General features: G+C 43.0%; 1 protein-coding gene across 3 annotated transcripts in view; it reads right to left on the bottom strand.

Moving 5' to 3' along the window:
- Positions 1-22,324, bottom strand: part of CREB3L2 (cAMP responsive element binding protein 3 like 2) — an 89,917-nt gene that overhangs the window by 14,272 nt on the left and 53,321 nt on the right. For 2 of the 3 annotated variants that reach the window (XM_067536042.1, XM_067536044.1), the window contains exons 2-7: positions 21,358-21,568; positions 5,615-5,781; positions 5,064-5,151; positions 2,550-2,731; positions 1,700-1,846; positions 647-705 (exon numbers count right to left, since the gene is read on the bottom strand). In XM_067536042.1, the coding sequence (XP_067392143.1) occupies positions 647-705; positions 1,700-1,846; positions 2,550-2,731; positions 5,064-5,151; positions 5,615-5,781; positions 21,358-21,568 (854 nt within the window). The remainder of the gene's footprint in view (positions 1-646; positions 706-1,699; positions 1,847-2,549; positions 2,732-5,063; positions 5,152-5,614; positions 5,782-21,357; positions 21,569-22,324) is intronic. The other variant, XM_067536043.1, reaches the window with a different exon arrangement.

The raw sequence follows: 22,324 nt of genomic DNA, 5'->3' as shown, positions 1-22,324 counted from the left end.
TGCAGTGCTCCCATGGACATATATTAATGTGTCTTGGCTTATTTAAAATGCAACTAACTAGATCTGCTAGCATGGTACTGGACCCTTTTTATACCAGCACATTCACAATTAGTTTGCGGCAGGTGTAAAAAGAAGGTTTTGCACAAAAACAGCTTGGCAGCTGTAAAACAGGAAGCGGAGCACAGCAGGTTGCTTGCTAGGGGGCAAGATCGTGGATTATATTGAAAGCAGGCCAAAATCCTGGCTTCAAGATACTTATCTGAGGCACAAGGATATCCTCAGCAAAAGTAGGATTTCCTGGTACGGCAGAACAGCTGATCATTCTGGCTATGTGAGACAAACCAATCTCAGAAATTAGGAACCAGTTTCTAGTCAGCTTCAATGCTATGTTAACATCAGAAGACCTACTGCAAAGCACCAAGTGTTGACACAGTAATGTTTGCCTAACGTTAACCATAAATAATACACTATCTGTAGAACTCAAAAAAAAAAAAACAACCTGGCCTCTTTCCTGGAGACAAATTCTGCCTCTAACCACCACTAGGTGGCAACTGAGACACATTCTGCAGGAAACATTCTGTCTCAACCCTCCCATCTCAGCAACTGTGTCATTGGTTCATTTGAAAGGGGAAGAAGGCTGGCTTACTTTTTTTCCAGGCTGTCCATGTATTCTTTCTTCTTTCTCCTACTTTCCTGGGCAGAGATCTAAGAGGGACGGGAAAACACCACACAAAACATCTTTATAGCAAAAGGAAGCCACAGGTAAACCAATAACCTGATTTAAAACATTGGCATTATTGAATCCAACTCTGCGTGCCACTCTATTTTTTTTTTCCTTTGGCAATCTGCACTAGAATTTCCTTGCCAATTCCACATCCTAGTGCAAATACAGTCTTAACAAAAGCAGTAATTGCTCTTATTCGCTTTACCTTTTACACTAAATCAACACTCAGACTTCTCTTGGAGAAAAAAATTCAAGGGCAGGGAATGGAACGGGTGTTTACAAACACACCAGGCTCCATATTTTTAACACTGGATGGCTATACTGCACATACAAGACTCAGTGCACCTTCACCTGCAAAATACCGGAGGGCGTGCAAGATCTGTGCAAAGACTATTTAGGTTGTCAGGTTGGAAAACTTGCCCTTCCTGCTAGCCATTCCCTTTGCTGCAGGAAAAGCAAGGCACTCGGGACATTTCAGAGTCCTGGCACAAAACAGCTAATTTAAGGCCCTGGAATTGTACTGAACGAAGAGTATGGGTCTGTGATGCACAGGAGGATTTAGAAGCATGGCAATGGTGAGTGGAATGCTCCTGCACCAGGTAGAGGGGCCACAGAGGCCTTGTCTAGACAAGGAAAAAAGAGTTGGCTTTCTTTAAATGGAGTTAGCTAACATGACTTCATATACCACTAGCACCAAGTGTAGGCATAAATTAACATCTTTACAACCGTGTTAGCTCCCATTGCTGCTCAGATGCTATGGTGATGAGCCATATAAGTACCTGGATGGGCAGATAGGTACTGTCTAGATAGGCAATTGAAGTGGTATGCATCATGGGATAGAAGGAAGAGTACCTTTATTAAAAAAAATACAATAGTATCCTACAGCATTATGGATCACTGTTGTAGAACTATTGTAGCATTTTTGTATGGGACATGGGAGGGAACCAACCAGCAGAGCTGCTAGGTTAAAATTACCTTGTTCTTTATTTTCCTGCGGATTTTCTTCAGTGCTTTTTCCTCTGCCTTTGTCAGGGGAAGTTTTGTAGGAATAGGATACCCCTCTGCTGTCAATGTCCTCTTCTCTTCCTCTGTCAAGATCAGTGGCCCTGATCCCTGCAGCTTCTGCATATACCACAGAGATGAGGGGTGGGGAGAGGCAAAGAAAACAGGAAATCTACCAAGATCCTAGCACAGTTGTGCTGTAAGGGCCTTGGTAACAATGTGCTTACATCTGCTTAATAGTATGTGAAATAACCCTAGAGAAGGCGGAGGGGAGGGGCACCCCTGCTTCAGAGATTGCTCCCTTGACCTATTACCTCAACCCTTTCCTGCTCTATTCCGTTGTGGACAGAGAACAAATGTAAAACATCCAAAAGAACAAGAGTAAGCCTGTGAGGTGGAATTGTCAAAGGCACTCGTTATGGGCCAAACTCTGCTTCTACTGAAGTCAATGGTAGAAGTCCCATTGGCTTGAATAGGAGAAGAGCTAGCCCAATGATGAGCACTTATGAAAATCCCACCCTAAAGTTGATCATCTACTGCCTAAAGACAAAGTGGGAAGACACTGCATGGGTCATTATCTATCAGAGGAGAGTAGCAGCTGCAAGAAGGTATAAAGGAAACACTTGTTATATAAGACGTATCATCATCATTTCATTGCAGATTCCAGCTCCAGACAATCAGTGGGGAAGCCAAAGCCCAACTACTGGATTTGGAGTTTCAACCAGAGTTGGTGTGGCTCACCAAAAGAGATAAAAACCAGAAGTACAGAAAAAATAAACACCAGGAAACAATAAAAGAAGTGGGAAAAGTCAGCAGGACTTACATGTGGTGCTGTCAGGAGAGGTGAATTAGAAAGTGCTGAAGCCATGCGTGATGTCACTTTAGCCGTGGCTTGTAGCTGGACAGGGCTTGACGGCGGGAGGGACCTGGTTGGGCTCTGCCCTCCCTCGGAGTCACTGCCATGGCTGCTGGGAGGGGTTGGAGGCAGGTGCAGGGGATCCACTGCTGATGGGGAAGGGGGAAACAAAACAGAAGGTGTTTATCCTAACCAGGAAGCAATTGGAAGCTCCAGGAGAACCAACAAATAGAAGCAGCTTTAAAACTAGAGGCAAGTTAGCACTGAAAACAATTTGTTCTGAAGGGCCTGGGCTGAGCAGGATTCTTAATGGGAGACTTGTAAATGTGGAACTGCCCCAGCCTTCCAGATGTACAACACTTAGTCAAGGGCTTGAAACGTACCAGCAAGGCAACAAAGTGGCCTTTCCCAGGGTCACCCCTCTCAGGGAGCAGTGTTAAAAAACTCCCCTGGTCTGCAGACTTCTACTTCCCCCAAAATGCTCTGTGGTACAAAGTGCACTTCTCCAATATGCCATGTCACCTTAACTTATGAAGCAGTATTTAATGGAGACAGCATCCAACAGTGCTTCAATTTTGCTAAGTCAGAAGAAAATCTACAATCTCTTTTCATTGCTAATTCAATTCTAATTTCACTGTGTATTAATAACAATTATTTGTTCTTTGTTTTCAGTGGCACCACAAGGGGTGGAAAGAGTCAATCCTTGCCCTGAAGAGTTGACAGTCTAACAGCAGATTAATTGGAAGGTTTAATAGCTTAATGCTACTGGGAAGTCCCAAACAGATAACCCTCATCACTGAAATTCTTTGTTCGTTCATAGAGTAATACAGGACAGTTAACAGCAATACTGTATAAACTTTTCCCACACAGTGCCAGCCATCTCTATGAGTGAGAGAATAGCTCAGTCTGCACGGCCTCTTCAGTCCACTGCACCTCGGCTGAGACTACTAACATAGGTTCCAGTTAGTACCAAATGCAAGAAGAGTTCTCTCGGACATGGATGCTCGTCCGGTAGGACAAGCGTTGTACATGGGCCATCTAGCCACTGTCCCAAGTGAGAATGTCTTTGGAGCACTACTGACTTCAACCAAATATGAATGTTCATGCGTGGGAATAAGAAGACTCAGGATTCTATTAGCCATCCCCTTTATGCATTGCTAATTCCAGTTTAAAAGATAAAAACGGGGTGGAGGGAATAAAAATAGGAACACACATGATCAGTCCCCTTTGCCTACTATCATACCTCTTACCCGATACATGGGAGTTGGTTGGAAATCCCATGAATGCAACCAGCCAGTTGTGCACTGCTCTACATTAGGCTGAAGTCAGTCATTGCTGCTGCCGCTCTCACGCCCCCAAGCCAATTACTTCACAGCCTAAAGCAGGAGTTTTATTTATCTCAATAAATGCCTATAGCTGTCATAGCGATGTTATTAATGGCCAGAAAAGCATCCACTCTTTCAGAAGGCTGGCCAAAGCATAGGACTTTCTTGAGCTTTTGTACCAAATAATTCCACAAGCTGACTACATGCCACATGAAGCTGTATTTACAATTACTGCCTTGTAATTTCATTCAGTCATCTCCTTTTTCCTTCATCATGTGAGAAGATGACTGGGGGAATATGCTAGAGGTCTAGAAAATCATGAATGGTGTGGAGAAAGTGAATAGGAAAGTGTTATTTACCCCTACACATAAACAAGAACTAGGGGTCACCCGATGAAATTAACAAGGCGGCATTTTTAAAAGAATTAAAAGAAGGTATTTCTTCACACAACGCACAGTCAACCAGTGGAACTCATTGCCACAGGATGTTGCAAAAGCCAAAAAATTGCCAGGGTTCAAAAAAGAACTAGATGAGTTCATGGAGCATAGGTCCATCAATGGCTATTAGCCAAGATGGTGAGGGACAACTCTATGCTCCAAATGTCCCTAAACCTCTAACTGCCAGACCCTGGGACAATGGGGGATGGATCACTTGATAACTGCCCTGTTCTCTTTGTTCCCTCTGCAGCACCTGGCTCTGACCACTGACAGAAGACAGGACACTGGGCTAGACAGACCATTGGTCTGACCCAGTATGGCCATTCTTATGTTCTTAAGATAAGAGGGAGGAATAGTCAGTTTCTGCTGTGCTCTTCATAATTCCAAACATCTCAATGAAGTCCCCTCAAATGTGCCTTCTTTCCAGGCTAAGTAATACTAGGTCTCAAGGACTCTAGGTCTATCCAGTAACTGTGCAATTAGTAATATGCTATATAGATGGAAGGGATCATTTTCTTTATAAAGAGGAAGGGAAAAATGTATAAGTGAGTCAAAGAGGCTGGTCTCTTTAGCAGCCTGAACTAAATCCCTAGGAGGCAGCAACCTGGGACCAGAGATTAGCAAAGACAGCTAGAAAGCCCAATAGTTCAACAGAGTAAACTATGATCATTCTGCATTCTGGCTATCAGTCCAGCATCTTGGGCTAGTAATTAACAAACCTTCTTTAGAAGACAGGTTCAGGAACTGATCCACTTCATGTGGCTCCAATTTAATCTCTGGAAGAACCTTTTGGCTCAGAGGTTTCATCTATAGAAAGAATTTTAAAAAATAAATACAATTTTAGATGGAAAGAAGGGCATCTTCTCTATAAATGATAAGACCTATTCCCCCGCCCCACTCTGCTCAAATATTTTTTTTTTTTTTTTTTTTTTTTTTTTAAAACTGCTTCTCTGTAATTTATTAACTCAGGTAAATGAGACCATTGCCTGAAAAACAATTGCTGGGGCTTCTCTTACTGGAATAATTAGTTAAATAAGAGATTACTTCTCAGGATGACATTTCAGACCAACAGGTAATATGCACTGCACTCAAATTACTTCTCTTGGAAATGAGCACCCACAGCACTGTTGGACATCGGCAAACAAAAGATGACACCAAACCGTAATGCACTGCATGTCTGGCATTCTCAACCTTGATACCAAAAAGGCTATACTGCAATGGGAACCTGCATCTATCTGGACAGGCGGGAGAATAAAATGTCTGCAACTACCATAGCATCAGTCTGCAGCTGCGGTTCTTCATCTTCCAGTGGTGCAGGTGTGATGGTGAGACTGAGAGAGGGGGTAAGGCCTGGCGCCTCACACAGCACAGGTTCAGTTTTTATTGTCGCTGACGTCAATTCCGCACTCAGACACCAGTCCTCATTTTCCAGGTCAGCTGGCAGGGAAAGAAAGTGAACACCGCACATTTAGATCAGAGACAGAACATAAAACAAATCAAAAATGAAACCAACTCCACCTATCCCCTGACAAAAGAAAACCAGAACAGACGGCATTTAACTCCTTATTAACAGAACCCTGCACCTATTTTCAGTTTATTGCTCCATGCAGACAACTGAGCCATTTTGTAACTGTAACCTAACCTTAGCCCCAGGATATGGGGAGAAGTGGTGAGACAAGGCAGGGGGAGGAGGGGAGGGAAAAGGGAAAGATAATAATTACCACATATTGCTGGAAGCTATTAACACACAGTGTAACAAGACTAAACAAGCCATCGCAGAAAGCAGCCTGGGAGTAGCATTCCACACAGGGGAATGTCAGTTTTGTTCCTCTCACTGGGCCAGTGTTTGGGCAGACTTTTACTCTCTTTTGTGCTTGCAGTCATAACACAACTGCAGAGACTGCATGACACTATGTAGGAACCAAGAGGCTTTTGCTCTTCCAAAATTAACTCTCTCTCGCCAGTGTTTTATTTAATTAGCATAGAAGGGGGTGATGGCTTTGGCGATTTCATAAGAGCACTGGTGTCATTGTGATTATTTCAGTTTACTCCCCAGAGCAGCTGGGAGTCACAGCATAAGAGGTGTACTTGGACTAGTAGCAATTAAACGCACATCATGTGTTGGCCGAGCTGTTATAAGGCCCTATTTATTGAAAGCTTAGCCATCAAGGGAAGCTCGATGGTATTTAGCTGGCCAAGCTAGATTCTTTGCACTGAGCGTGAGGATTTGGTGGGGGTGGCCGACTCTCCGGTAACGCTCTGGTCAATGCATGTGGTGAACCTGAGAACCTGAGAGCCTTTGGGGAAAGCCATGCTTGGCTTGCCTTGGAGAATGAGCTAGCCTGCTCTAGAGTCGTGAGTTTAAGGGTGAGAACTCAGAAGGACCCCACTTTTAACACAAGAACTCAAAATAACCCTGCCCATCACCACCCCATATACATATGAATTCTGATCATTGCATCCTGCCTAAAGAAATTACCACTGATGTTCAGTTGTGTAAGCTCTTCATCCCTCCAGGACCACGTTTCTGGTTCGGGGTGGTGGCTTGAGAGAGGCATGCTAGATAAATCAATCAGTTAAAAACTGAGCTAGGTAGCATGACTATGTATGCAAGCAAAGGGTTTTGTTCGTTCTGCTGCTTCCTCACCCTGACTCCACACACATGCTGACTGCACACATGGAAGCCACAGAAAAGCAAAAAGCCTTTGCATGCATATATATTCCTGGTTAATGGAAGCTCAGTTTGTAATAAATTGATTTATAGCATGCCACTCACAAATAGTATGAAGGCAGTATCTCTTCACCTGGCACTGAAAGACAGCCACTTTGAGCTAGAAATATGAAACACAACCGTGACAAACAGCTTGTACATCTGGACTACAGGGGGGATATATTTAGATGGAACAAAGTTACTGGAGTTCAGCTGCAAATGGCAATAAAACAAATGAGCAGCCTTCATGTTCATGTAGCCCACTGATATCAAGACTGCACACAATACTGTTGGCAATTGAGTAACTAGAAAGAGGGAGACAACATCTAGCTTTGATGCTAATCATTGCTTTGTGGTTGTAATCTAATTTACACTGCTGGCAAGAAAAGGTATCATTTGAATAGACATACCCAGGAGGGTTAAAAATGAAAACATATTTCCTGTAATCAGAAACTTCTAACAGCCACCCCAGCCGTGCCAGGAAGAGTAACTGTATAGTGAGGACTACGAATCTTTTCTTTTTTTAAATGCCTATGCCTGAAGTTTTCCAGGCAATTAAAAAATATAAAACATCCAGAGACAAAGGCAATACTGCCCAAATTTCAAATCAGGATAGAGGACACTATACGTTCTCAACCCTCCCCCCCCCCGACAGTCCCCTCTTTCTCTCCCCCCGCCCCCAACACTTTCCCCACCACAATGAAATTTCCATTGCACTGAAATGGAATTAATTAACTGTGTGTGGATCATTCAGATGAGACCTTTAAAACAATACTCTCTGCTTTGTCTGAACGTTAAACATCCCAGGGCACTTTTCATCAAAGCAAATCTTTTTTTATGAACTCTGCCAAAATGTTCCCTTCCCTCAACTGTTGTGCAATGTTCTGTGCATTAGTTTGTTACTTCTCTCCTCCCCAGAGGTGGCCACATTTTAGTGGTGCTGTAGTTTGTAAGCCACTTAGGGATCCTTTGAGAGGAAAGGCACTATGTTAATTTATATTCAGAATGAACTGAAGAAGCAGCCTTGAGTGTTCTCCTGAGACGTAGGACATCACACAAGCAGGAGACCCTGCCCTCTAGGCTGTACGTGGTGATTAGTAACAGTTCTAATCCCTGACTTCACAAGGGCTTGGCTGCCATGACAGAGCAAGACATTTATCATTCTTAAAAACAGTCATTTTGCTGCATTGGAATCTGACTTTGGTGGTAACCCAGCCTCAGTAACAGCCACTTAGTTCTGCAGAAGTTATTTGTTGTTATTCTAGACTTGAAAAGCCAGTTTAACCAACCAAATACTCATCAGGGCAGAGACAGTTTAGCAATAAATGACATACTATACTTAACCAGGAGATCATCATGAGGAACTTCATCTGGCTCTTTTCTTGACAGTCATCTCATATGCACACATAGGGAAAGATGCCATTCCATTCAATCAACTCTTTGAAAGGGTGGAACTGAGAAATGTACCCACCTGACCTCCCTCTATTTCTTTCCATTCCACCCACCCACCCCTGCACTGTTACATCAACCACCTTCCTGGGCAGGTTTGCTTAAGTGGTGGTGAACCGGCTATATTATATATTTGGCCTCCAAATCTCTAAAGGCACCCTGGAACTCTCATCAGATCCAAGAAAGCTACAGGTATTCCCTCCGCCAGTCCCCACTGCTCTGGAGCAGAATGCATCAGTGCATGTGAAAACATTTCATGGTCATCTTTGCTATAAAATCTCTAAGTCTTCCAAACCCTAGCTCCAGAAGACAGGATTATACCGAGAGCACTGCTGCTAACCCCTTCCCTGTCGGCTGCGAGAACTCCCAGGGGCCAGCAGTGTTCTCTGAAACAGTGGACTTCCATTATGCCTCAGCTTCATCAGGGATTGTAACAGAGGGCTCTCATTGGACCCATCCAGACCACCATGGACTGATACCGTACAATAATGAGCCTCGGGCTAGGAAGCATAATGCGCACTAACTTTTTTTCTCCAGAGACTTGATTTTACACATGGATTTAAAGTCATTAGTAAAGCCATTTCGATTTTAACCTAGCCTCTGGCGGACATTTGTCCACTTCCTAAAATGACCACCCACTGTGTCTGAATAGGCAATCTGTAGCATTGCTGTTTAGACATCAGGTGCATTGGCAGGGGTAGGTGGGACCCCTACAACTGGAACAGCAAGATGGCATCAAAAGGCGGGACAGAAATGTTTGCAGAGCTGTATGCAGCTTGGGACTTGCCTGAATACTACAGTCCCCTCATTTCACAATCCCCTACAGTCAATTTTATTGTCCCTTAAAAAAAATTTAAAAAAAAAAAATAGCGGAGGCTGATGACATCTGACAGTAGGTAACCAGCTTAAATTAGGAGGTGAAGCTCACACTGTAGCAGACTCAAAACTTCAAAGGAAAAATACCTATCCTCATCTCCACTGCAAGAAAACAAGGAGAAGCCACTCTGTGAACCAAGCAGTGCCCTTTACTCTTCAAAGAGCCCATGCCTGTTTAAAAGCCCACACATGCTGCTGAAGGCGCCACTCACAGCAGAGTACAATGTCCTAACTCAGTGGCCTGATTTACACTCTTTTCCAGCCTCTGAAAGGTAGCTGGCCTCAGTCTGTATGAATAACTGTTTCCTTGTGCTCCCTGTCCCTCCCCCACCTCACAGACCCTGGTCTCTCAGCATTACTTCTGCTACCCCTACTCAACACAACCAGAGGCAGACACAAGCCCCGTTTATTAAGTCTGTAATGTTAGACGCCAATCCCGCCACCCTCTGCCCCACCCCCGTCAGGTGAGAGGCGGCATTCATCTACAAATAGTTTCTTTTACAGACTTCCAGATGGTTCCCCCCCCTACCGTCCCACAGCTACCACCAAAGATAATGAAACCAAAGCCACTGAAGCAGTCCTGACAAAAGAGGCACTGTTTGATTACCAGACACTTGGGTACTTTTCAGGCTGGCAAAATGGGAAAATTAAACAGAGAAAGGGGGGAAGTGACAGAAGTATAGTGATCACTTGACAGAGCTGTCTTCTCTTTGGAGAGGTTGTCAGTTCTGCTGGTGTTTCCCATTTAAGTATAAGGGATCCCTCTCAAAAGCAGTAGAATTTCTGCAAACAGAAAACACTAAGTGCAACTGCAATACTTGTCACTCTTAAAACTGTTAATGTCAGATCTGGATTCAATGTACCTCCCCTGCCCACTTTGAGCAGGGTCCGTTTCCTCTCTGATTTGGGAATGCTGTTTATTTTATTCACACAACCATCATCTTATTACAAATTCCAAGCTGGAAACATCATGAGGGTTACAGACTTCCTTGAGCTGTTCCTCAGACTGAGAATTCACGCAAGTGTAACCAACAGCTGAGATAAAAAAAAATCCTGAAGTTTCGATTTCAGTGTTGCCGGGGTTTTGATTGCGTTTGTTTTTTTTAAAGAAATATGTATTTGTATGGCATCTCATAGGAGCCAGGTGCTTTGATAGAGGCAATACCTGACCTTCAGGCATGTATTAGGCAGACCATAATGGAGCCTTCTTTTGTTTCTATAGATTATCCAATAAATCACCCCCCATAAAATGTATCATGACCAGCAGGAGTTTGGACTTTCTCCTCAGGCTTTGACTAACACTGGGGCTTTTTCCAGCAAAGTGGTAGGGGGGAAATGGGTTTGGAGAGTGGCAAAGATTGCAAAAAGGTTTGTTTAACAGAATAGCGAGAGTTAAGACCAGGACCATTACCCTAGAATAACAGCCTTAAAGCTGATCCTATGAAGTGCCTTACAAAAGATTGTTTTTAAAAAAATCAAATTCCATATATCCTTGGTTACTAATAAACCTTTGCAATGAAACTAAAAATTGGTCTTCTTCCTGAATTTCTCTCTCCACAGCACACTGGTTGGTTAGGGCTTGTCTACAAATTTGTAAACCTGTTTTAATGTGTGTTAAAAGGACTTCGAGCTTGTGGTAGATAACCAATTGAACATGAGGTCCCAGGTCGAGGCCATCACTGAAGACTACAAACAGAATTCTTGGATGTACAAGCAGGAGAATTTCAAGCAAGAGTAGGGTGGTGATATTACCTGTGTATACAGCATTAATGAAACCATTATTGGAATACTGCATCCAGTTCGAGTGTCCACACATCAAAAAGGATGTTCCAATATTTGAAAGTGATCAGAAAAGGGGTTACAAGAATGGTTCAAGGTCTGGAAAACATGCCTTATAGGGAGAGACTAAGAAACAGTCTATTTAGTTCGTCCAAGAGATGGTTAAGATGTGACTTGATCATGGTCTATAAGTACCTGGGGAAGAGATTTCTGAAAGTAGACAGTTCTTTAATGTAGCAGAAAAAGGCACAAAAACATCCAATGGTTTGAAGATGAAGCTAGACAAATTCAGACTACAAATAAGGTGCACATTTTTAATAGTGAAAATAATTAACCACTGTAAAAATTATTTAAGAATATGGCAGATTCTCCATCACTTGAAATATTTAAATCAAGATTTGACAATACTCTAAAAGAGATGCTATAGCTCAAACTGAAGTTACTGGCTTCACATACAGATTACTGGGTGAGGGTCTTTGGCCTGCGTTATACGGAAGGTCAGATTAGATCATCATAATGGTCCCCTCTCACCTTAAAAATCTATGAACACACAAACAGCAAATTGTAGTGTAGACAAAGACAAATACTGTTGCTAGTCACCCATCTCAGACCATTCACAAGCACTGCACCATTGCTAGAGTTCCCTTTCCATCTCTGAGAAGTGAGCAGTGAAGCATTTATATTGGAGGGTGGGGGGCTGGAGTGGGAAAGAATTACATACACTTTGCAAAAAAGATCAAATTTGAAGGCAACTAGCCTTGATGCTTTAACAGCATCCTTTTCAAAATGAGCTGTGGTTCATTTCTTTCCAAAAATAACCACATTTTGCTCTGAATTAATGGGATTGGACCAGATGTATGTCAATGAAGAATTTGCCCCATTTTATGCAACCAGTATTTAAAGAAAATAACTGACAACACATGCGACAGGAGCCCATTTGTATTAGACAATGGAGATTAACTTGGGCTTTGATATTACAAGCGTCTCCATGCACTCTGGCTACTACATCTGCAGATCTCCCTCCCCACTGAAGTCAATGAGACTCTGACCAGGAGCAGTGTCCCTCTGCACAGAATAGTATCGAGGATCAGGGCCTTGGTTTGTTTTTTAGAGCTGCTTATGCTGGATGAGCAGCGGCTATCTACAGTGATCTCTGGAGGATGGGAAAGGACACAGTTTGTTTTATTCTCCATTGGGCTCTTTTTAATGGCAAAAGCAGGATGAGATATTTTGGGGCAACCCAGCTTCAGCCTCTCTAACTATAAAATTGCAATATAGAGTTTTGCCACACATGCCAAGTCTCACTTTCAGTCACCAGCAAGTTGCTTCAAGTCCAGAAGCAACATCAAAACATTCCTGGGTACAGAAGCACAGGGAGGAAGGCAGGCGTGGACCAAGGATAATCTCAGATACACAGCCCATCAGGGGAAGGAACATACAGCCACCAGGCCACAGTTTAATAAAATGGTATCAAATGAACGGCTAGACAGTTGCTCACAGCGCTGCCTCCTCTTCTCCCTTCACCCTGGCTCCTCCCCCCGCTTCCCTCCCTCCCTCCCCAGGCTCTCAAGATAGAGTTTGCCAACAAAGTATTTCATTTTCCCCAGAGAATATAAAACTCAAGCAAGACGCTGAAGCCTCAGTCTCCAGGTTCCTGCTGTACACTGATCTCTTTTAGTATGGCTATGTGTGTTACATTAGCATCTACAGGCCCCGATAGAGATCAGGGCCCCACTGTGCTAGGTGTTGTACATAGAAAACATAGTAAGAGACAGCATCTGCCCTGAAGAGGTTTACAATCTAAGCAAACAAGATAGAGAAAGGGCAAGAGGGGAAGGAGATGCAAAGAGATTTGCCCAAGGTCACATCACAAGTCGGTGACACAGTCCAGAACAGAACCCAGGTTCCTCCATCTCCTGATCTGCTGCACTATGCATTGGTCCATGGTGCCTCTCAATCTTGTGTTTCTATCTCCTACCGCTCTTTGGGAAGCGGTGGGAAGAAGTAGTTGCCCCCATCTAGCTGTAGTTGCAATTAAGGCCTTTCCTTGAGGTTTTTAAACTCCCGAAGGGGACCTACTTCCCAGAAGATTTTAATATGCTGTGAGGGCCTCTATCCCCATCCCCCCCAGAGAAATGTCTCCTGCTTAGAAACTATTCAGAATCCTACCAGGCCTCTGCAACTGTTCCCCAAGACCAGGACTTGTGCTTAAGGTTGAAATAAACTGCAATGCAGGAAGCCAATAATGGGGCGTAAGGCATAGTTACAGCTCATCAGCTCTTGTTTTCATGCTATTGTCTACATATCTCCCCAGGCATATATGTGCTCTGTCTAGGCAGAATGCAGCCAATTCTTACCCTTTGCTCTTATTTGCCAAGTTAGGAAAGCAACAGAATATAGTCAGCAAATGGTAAGTAAATGGTTTACAGATCTATAAATAAAAAATTGTTTTTACAGATTCTCCCTGAAGATACCCAGTGTAGTTTACAAATTTTATGCAGAACTTAATGTCATAATAGATTCTGAAAATTCCAACAGACACCGAGCATCCCTTGTTCATATGCTGCAAAATAGCTAAGCTATGCATTACACCGATATTTTCAAAGATCCCTGGATTGAAGCTTTTGAAAGAACATGCAGTTTTGTAGATAACCTACAAATATATAGAAAAAGTTGTGTGAGAGAAATTAAGAAAAATACTTAGCATACAGTGAATTTTTAAAGAATTATGAAATAGAAAAATGTAGTGTTAAATAAGACCCTGATCCTGCAAATAATTAAGTCTCTGCTTAACATTACTCATGCAAAGTCAATGGGACTACTGACATAAGTAAAGTATGTCCTTAAGTGCTTGCAGCAGTGGAGTCTAACGTTGTGTCTACACTGACACGAAATCGATTTAAACAAATTCAGTTTAGGCACTACGCCACTTGCAGAGGTGGTCTTATTAAGTCAATTTTCCAGGCACCTTAATTCGAATTAACAGTGGTGCTAGTGTAGATGCAGGTGTAAGTAGGTTGACTTAAATGACTAAGTCGACCTAAGTCGCCAGCGTAAACCAAGCCTTTAAGTTTGGAGGTTATATAAAACTTAGAACTTCTTGAAGATCTAGCCATATCAATTATAGTTGTAACTCGTACTTTTTTAAGTTATGGAAATATTTTTAAATACTCCTGATGGCGGGCCAAATTCACCCCTGATGTGTGCCACTTAGTTGGACTCTCATCAGAAATGAATTGGCCCCATGTAATAATTATTATTATTGTCCTTGCAATAATCAGTATAATCATTCAAATTCTATAATTTAAGAGAAAAATTAAAAGCCATGTTTGCTATGAATGTTGTGGACCAGGAGAAGTCCTTTGGAGCCCTGGTTTCAGATAAAAACAGGAGTAGATCCCTCAATATCTTCTAAATGTAAATGTTTAAAAATCTTTCACCAAACTCCAAATTTTCTACTTTTCTTCAACTGTTCCTCATTCTGAGTGTGTCCTAGTGATTAGAGCACTGGACTAGGGCTCAGAAGACCTGGGTTCTCTTTCTAGGTTCTGCCATTGGCCTGCTGGGTGACCTTGGAAAAGTCACATCATTGCTCTCTGCCTCAGTTTCCCCATCTGTAAAATGGGGATAATGATACTGCCCTCCTTTGTAAAACCCTTTAAGATCTATGGACGAAACCCATTATACAAGAGCTAGATATTATATCACTACTACTCCCTGTGAGAGACATTTTTGATATAGCCATTTGATCTGCACAATCCATTCAATAGAACAAGAACTTTTGAATTCAGACATTAAGCACTAAAGCAGCAGGTTTGAGCTCAGTTTGGTTCTGTCCCCATTTGCATATCATATAGCGGTAAACCTTATAGCCCTGAACTGATTTACAGAGTGAAGCAGAAACCTCTGCACTCAAGCCCCTTCCTGTGTACTACACTCACCAGGGACCCTGCCTCAAACTAGATAGGCCAATCACCGAGGGCTCTTTGGTAGCATGACTGAGGGATTCCCTCTAGCAGAAATTCAGTAAACTCTACAGCCCTTTCCCCAGGCGGGTGGACAGAGGGGGCTTCCTCCTCTTCATCTCTAGTCAGAATTTGTCACTTGCTGCTAGAACAGCAACATGATTTCCAGTGGAATTAAATTAGAATCTCTGTTACTAGGGAAACGAGCCTCCATTTTAAGGCTATTTAAAAAAAAAAAAAGGCAACTTTATCCTTTAGGAAATTGGATCTGTGGGGGGGTGAGGGGGGGAAAAAAAACCTCTACATCACTGCTTAACCTCTCCACCCCCACCGCCCCCACCATGCCTTTTATGCAGGTGTCCTCCCTTGGAGTAGCTACATGATATTTAATGATTCACCAGAGCCATGATTCACCATAAGGCCGGGGGCCTTCAGTGAGGGATTGAACAGTCACCTGCCCACTCTCAATTCAAGTAAAAATAACACTGAAGTGGTAACTGACTGAATGCTAAGTGGGCAGATTAGCTAGAATTACATAATTAAAATACACCAAGTTTTTAAAAAACCCTAAATAAAAGATGCTCAGTAAGTTAGTTTACAGCCACATCTATATCCGAACATTTAATTTAATGAGCAACCTTGGTAAAGTAATGGGCAGCAAGGCATGTGCGATAGAATTGTTACTTGTGGTACGATGACTAACTGGTAGTTATTTCTTCCTTTTGAAGGCACAGATGTTACTTTCACTTAGGCTACATCTACACTGCACGCCACTGGGGCATGTAGGATATGTGAAGCTACACACCACAGTGAAAAGCGTAGCTATACACAGCAGTGGGGAAAGGCTCCAGTGGCAGGGAGGCAATGGGGAGAGACTCCAGCAGCAGGGAGCTGCTGGAGCCTTTTCCCCACTGCTTCCCCCCTCAGAAGCTTTCCCTGAGGTAGGGAAGGCTCCCGGCAGCAGGACACTACACAGCTAAAAATAGCAATGCAGACAGGGAAGGCATTACTTGGATACGTAGAGAGCTGCACTGGGCACATATCCTAAGAGTTCGGGTATGTCTTTATTTACCTAAACAGTGCCTCGCTATCTACACTGCTATTTATATCTGTGCTAGGGGCCATGCAGCGTACGTACACCACACGCTGCCATAAAGAGTGTGCAGTATAGATGCACTCTTAGTGTTACAGGCTAAGGGTCTTATCCAGGGGTTCTCAGACTGGGGGTTGGGACCCCTCAAGGAGTCATGAGGTTATTTTGGAGAGGTTGTCGCAAGCTGTCAGCCCCTGTGCATGCCATGGCTGTGACTGTCAGCCCCATGCATGGCTGACTACCAGAGCCCTTCAGAGCTGGGTGGCCAGAAAACAGCGACTGCTGGCCAGGTGTTCTGAAGGCAGCGCCATCCCCAGAAGCAATGCAGAAGTAAGGGTGGCGTGGCATGGCATGGCATGGCATGGCATGGGGGTCATCACTTTTTTTGCGGGGGAGGGGGTGTCATCACAGCCTGAAATATTTTCAAAGGGGGTCCCAGAAAAAAGTTTGAGAACCCCTTTTATCCAAAAATGTTCCTTCCACTCTCCCACCAATCAGCATGCACTGACTTCAGCAAGAGTAGAAAGCATTCAGCACCTTGCAGGGTTGAACCATAAATGTTAATCGCTAGGACGGTGTATTAAATGTCAAAAAAGCAAGCTAAGTTATTGCCTTCACCCACAAGCATCTGTGTGTGGCAGACATGATCCAGGCACCCCAGGAGAAGAACAGGAGATCTGAACCCCAAAGAATAAGCAATTGAATCAATCGACTATACAATATTATGTTGTATAAAAGTGCATTGAATAAGAGATCATATAAAAACGGATGACATGCTGATCATGAATATCACTGCGTGATGTATGTACGGATGGTATGTAAAGAGTTAGGTATGTGTGCTAGAGATATGTTCTTAACATGTGTTTTGGGGGCAGACTTGATAAACAAGCTTGCCTTAGACAAAGGCCTGTGGATTTACCTGTCTGGGTCAATCTTTGTAAGCCATGGACAACGAAAGTACATTTATATATAAAGGTAAACAAAGCAATCAAGCTACAAAGTGGTGGAGGAAAACAACTTAGGAAGCACACCAAGGGACAGTCTGCACCCCCCAGGAAGTCTTCCAGGTTATTGAGGCCAAGACAATGGGGAAACATAAGGGGAGCAAAAAGATAAAGTCTAGTGATCCATCACTTAGAGGACATAGGGAACAGTACCCTCAAACCCTGTGAATGGTGGATCCTCTTGTCCTGGAAGGCACGAGCTGCTGAAAACTTGATGTAAGTCAGAAACTGTTTTAGACAAGGCATAGCTTGCTAGAAATTAAGTTTCAGGCACTAGAAAGAGTATTTCTGTTTTGTTTGTAACCTTTTCTATCTTTTAGTCTTGCCTGATATCACTTAAATCTGTGTTCTGTATTAATAAACTTATTCTTGTTTTATTACAAAATCATCTCAGTGCTGTTACACAGAAGTAAAGTGGGAGTCCTCAGCAAAACTAACAGGCTGGTGTGTGCTCTGTCTCCGTGGAGGCAGCAAACTTAATTCCTGTGAGTGCCCAGTGAGAGGGACTGGAGACTGCAGAGACATCTCTGGGGAACTCGGGAACTGGAGTTCACTGATTGTTACCTGCAAGGCAAGATTTTGACGGGCAGCATTTAGAGGAGTTTGCTGGAAGGCAGACAGACAGGAGTGTCACGAAGCTGTCAAATAGTTTAACAGCAGCAAAGCTCTCATTTGCTGAGGCAGATGAGCAACACGGTGGCTTACGGTTCTGGGTTCCCTGAGGAGAGTGTCACATACGAAGTCTTAGAAAATAAGCTGTTGGACCTTTAAATTGTATCAAAATCTGATAAGATTGGCCTGTACTTTTTTTCTAAGCTGTCTTTTTCCTCACCATTACTGATTCCCTGTGCATGTATATGCAGAAGTCTTCTATGTAACGGGCTTCTGCTCCACTCCTGCAGGATTTTCTCCAGTGTTAATAGGATCACAACTCATCTCCACGGAGTACATGCAAATACACAGCAGTAGGAGTGAAGTCATCTGCTCAGTAGCTAATATTTTGGAGAATGTGATTTCTTTCCACTCAGCCTCTTATCTGACCTCATCTCTTGATTTTTTCCCCCACATATCTAGTACCTAGGGCATCTCCCAGAAAATGCAAGATTGTTTCAGAACATCTATTCTGGAATTTGATTATCCTAACTCTGTTATCTGTTAGGTGTATGCAGATGCTCTGTTAGTATTTGCCCTATTATCCCACCACCAACTGAAGTTAAAATGGGACCGCAATTATCAGCACTTGCGCTTCACCACCACACTTCACTGAAGATCGGTGACACATTCAATTCTTAACCCCTTAGAATCATAGAAGATTAGGGCTGGAAGGGACCTCAGGAGGTCATCTAGTCCAACCCCCTGCTCAAAGCAGGGCCAACCCCAACTAAATCATCCCAACCCAGGCTTTGTCCAGCCAGGCCTTAAAAACTTCTAAGGATGGAGATTCCACCACCTTCCTAAGTAACCCATTCCAGTGCTTCACGACCTTCCTAGTGAAAAAGTTTTTCTCCATATTCTCCACAGTTCTCTAGAATTCTCTTCCCCAGAAACAAACAAAAAAAAAGTCATCAGGACAATTAGCTCAGCACTTAGTCAATGTATTTAACACCCCAAGCATTACATCTTGCAGCCATGCTGATTGTTAAACAAGTTTTCCTCAAATATCTCCTGTCTGTTTTTGTTTAACAGCTACCATGGAGCCATGCTAGTGACTCCACAGTTATGATCTTAACAGCTCTTATGGGAATGTTCATATAATTTAACAGAACATGAAAAGCTTTCTAATTTTCTATTTTTAAACCAATCTATTAAATGCTATAGATTTTTAACAAACATTTTGAACCCTATTTAAACTCCTAGGATTTCATCCCTATTACATTTCATTAGACTTGTCCATAAGGGTAGCTAACAAAGCCCAGACCTCTTCCCTCACAACAACTTCCTGAAAAAGATGCTTTCTATCTGAAATTTCTTGAGTATGTTGTCTAGCCATAAGAGAAATTTTCCCACATATAAAAAGTGTGAAGATAATCAGACAAGGCAGCCTGGAGACTTGAGTGAAATATAGGAGATTTTTGGTAAGTAACATTTTTGGAAAGTATCATTTCAAAACTGTTCCATCTAGAAACTCTTCCCTGGTTTAATTCAGTTGTCCTCAATGAGAGCCAGTGCCTTTGAATGACTTTAGAAAGGCTGGTCAGGTTATTTTAGAGTTAAGAACCACAAAACCTGAATCTTTGGAACCTCAGTCAGCTTTTTGTAATCGTTATAAACAGCTTAGACTGCTAATGCTATTGACCTAAGTACTAGTCTCTCTCTCCTTTTTTTTTTTTTTTTTTAAATGCAGCTTAAGATTATAGTGGTTTTCATTACAAAAATAGCCTTGAAATGTAAACCAGTTATTAGGAGTGAAAGTCTATCATGGCTTTTATTTCTAATAGTCACCAGTTATTCACAGTCCCTATCCTATCCCTTTCCACTGACACTGGCGGGGGGAAAGGGGGCAGGGGGTCATGCCCGCCCCCCAACTTTTAACAAAAAAGCATAAGCACAGAATTCATGTCCCCTGCAGATTCTTTCTTCCCCTGCAGAATAATAGATTTTGCTGGGGAGGTGCTGCAATTACATCTTTCACCCACAAGGGGGCTGCTGTGGCACCAGAAGAGAGGGCAGGTGGCTCACCAGTGGAGCAGCCGCGGGGGGCGGCGGCCCCGGCGGCACTTGGCCTCCTCACCTTTACAAAAAGTTCCAGCACCCTTCTCCTCTTCCCAGCCACTGGTTGTCATTGGCTCTCTCTTACCTGCTGGCATTTTCACAGGCAGATGCTTTCCCCACCAGAACAGGCAGGCTGGAGCTGAATCTCCTCCCTCTCTTCCTACCCCCATGTTTCTCTCTTATCCTTGCTCTGTAAATCAGTGGCTATGCCAGCAACACCACTATGAAAAACTGCTAATGCTCATCATACCTTGACCCACAGTCCTCCATTCCCCCCCCCCCCCGCACCCAACCACTCTGTAAGAGCTGTACCTACTTACAGCTGTCTAATTATATTCACAAGGTCTTCATTATTGCTTCAGTTGTCCACACCTCTTTCCCCCATTTTTCCCTGTAAGAAGCTAATTTCTAAAAGTAGTTCAGCATCTCAACAATTTTAGAATTGTTGGGCAGATCCTCAGCTGTCAGAGTTATGTCCATGTCCACTAGCTGAGAATTTGGTCCACTGACTACATCTCCTTCCTTGTTTATTAATGTGCCTACTTCCTCACTAGTGTTTTTTCCCCCTTTATATATTTATAGAAGTCCTTCTTACTCACAACTACTCATTCCAGCATTAACCCATTCCGCTTTTTTGCTACTTCATCTTTTTCCTGCAAGCTTTAGCTAACATTTGGTTTATTTTCCTCCCTCCTCCTCCATTTCTCAGAAAGGTTCTTGTCTATTCTTACATCTCCATGTAGCCCATAGAGAAATGATACTGGATGCTTCTTGTCTCGTTTCCCCACCCCCACCCTGTTTCCAGTGAATAGCAGCATGTTGAACTTTAACTGCGGTGACCCAGATTTTCAGACTTGTCCATCTGAAGTTAAATTCTTAAATACATAGATTAGGCACAAAAATTAGTGGTTATTTCTTTCAATGCTATTGAGAATCCAAAAGCTTCAGGTGCTCTGCAATGGATTTAAAAGTCTTGCTTTAAAGCAGCTTAATTTGAAGATTTTTGGATGGTGTGGTTTATGAATCCCTAACTTTCGTCTATGCTCATAGGAAAGAGCTCACCTCGTAGCCTTCTTCCCCTAAATTTGCTTTCTTGAATTTCATTCCCTTTTGATAAGCCTATTTCTTAAAATTCTGAATTCCAGTGGTTCCTGATCAGTAGCTTCAGCTGAGTGGAATTTCTCTGCCTGGTGACAAGCTCAGTTTCTGCTATCTGCAGATTTATAAACCAAATTACAAACACATTTCTTCTGATTTATTTTTAGCCATTGTAATTTGTTCTCATACATGTTCACATTTTACTTTTAGCAAAGTATTACCATCCTGGATGTGTGCAGTTATGATATTGCACAATTCATAACTAATGCACATGACAGTGATGTATTCACAAAGGTCAGCATCAAAAGGCATCCACCGCACCATTACCTTGGTTGAAGTTGTCGTCAGTGGAAACGTGGGTCAGTGGCGACTGGGGGCGAGAGTCGCCGCACAGGGAGTAGCTGTGTTCTGCCTGGATGAGGGGAGCTGGGGACGCTGGAGACAGCTCCACTTCCATCATCTCATTTTTCTCAGACAAGAAGGGGTCATTCAGGAGCTGGCCTAGGACATCCAACTCATCCAGGAGCTCTGTGAAGTGCTGGGGGGAGAGAGAGGGAAGAACTCTTATCCAACAGGTGTCTCTTGCCAACAAGAGAGATGCACGCACCAAAATTACATATCTGCACCATGTGTCTGGGCCAGTTAGGAACAGAACCCAGAAGTCCTGCCACCCAAACTCCTGCTCTAAGCACTGCTCCACACTGAAGATAGAACAAAATGTTCTCATGTATGTACATTAACTTAGGGGAGAGATTTAGCTATCATCTAACCATGATGTCTCATCAGAAGCCAATTGTATCAGACACTTATAGTTTACCTTAAGTGAGCAGACCATATACACGGGACCATATTTTTAGTTGGTGTACAATAGCAGAGATCTGTACTGATCTATATCAGTGAAGGAGCAGGCCTTTTAAAATGCCTAGATGCTGTGGTGATTGGCTCCTTATAAATGTCTAAGACAACTAGGAAAGAGCCCCTGGTCAATTCCACCCGAAATCAGAAAATAAAATCAGTAGCCATGTTCTGAAGCTAGACCCTTTGTTCCCAGGATGCTTGTTCATATTTAGTAATTGCTTTTCAGGAAACAATTCCAGACAGCAGCATGGCATATACAGACAAGCATGACAGTTTCCATTAGTCACACACACACCCAGGGGGCTCTCTTTCACACACCAAAAAGTAAGCAGAACAAAGATGGAAATGTAACTTCTTCCAAGCAATCAGGCATTCTACATTAATAGCTTATGTATACAGGAACCTTTTATTAATTAGGCCATAATATCTTGCAAGT

This window comes from Emydura macquarii, unplaced genomic scaffold, assembly GCF_026122565.2.
Source record: "Emydura macquarii macquarii isolate MOO-44397 ecotype Brisbane River unplaced genomic scaffold, CSIRO-AGI_Emac_v2 contig_3530, whole genome shotgun sequence".
In the NCBI taxonomy this organism is placed as follows: Eukaryota; Metazoa; Chordata; order Testudines; family Chelidae; genus Emydura; species Emydura macquarii.
Note: the sequence above shows the minus strand (reverse complement) of the source record. Positions and strands in the feature narration are given on the sequence as shown.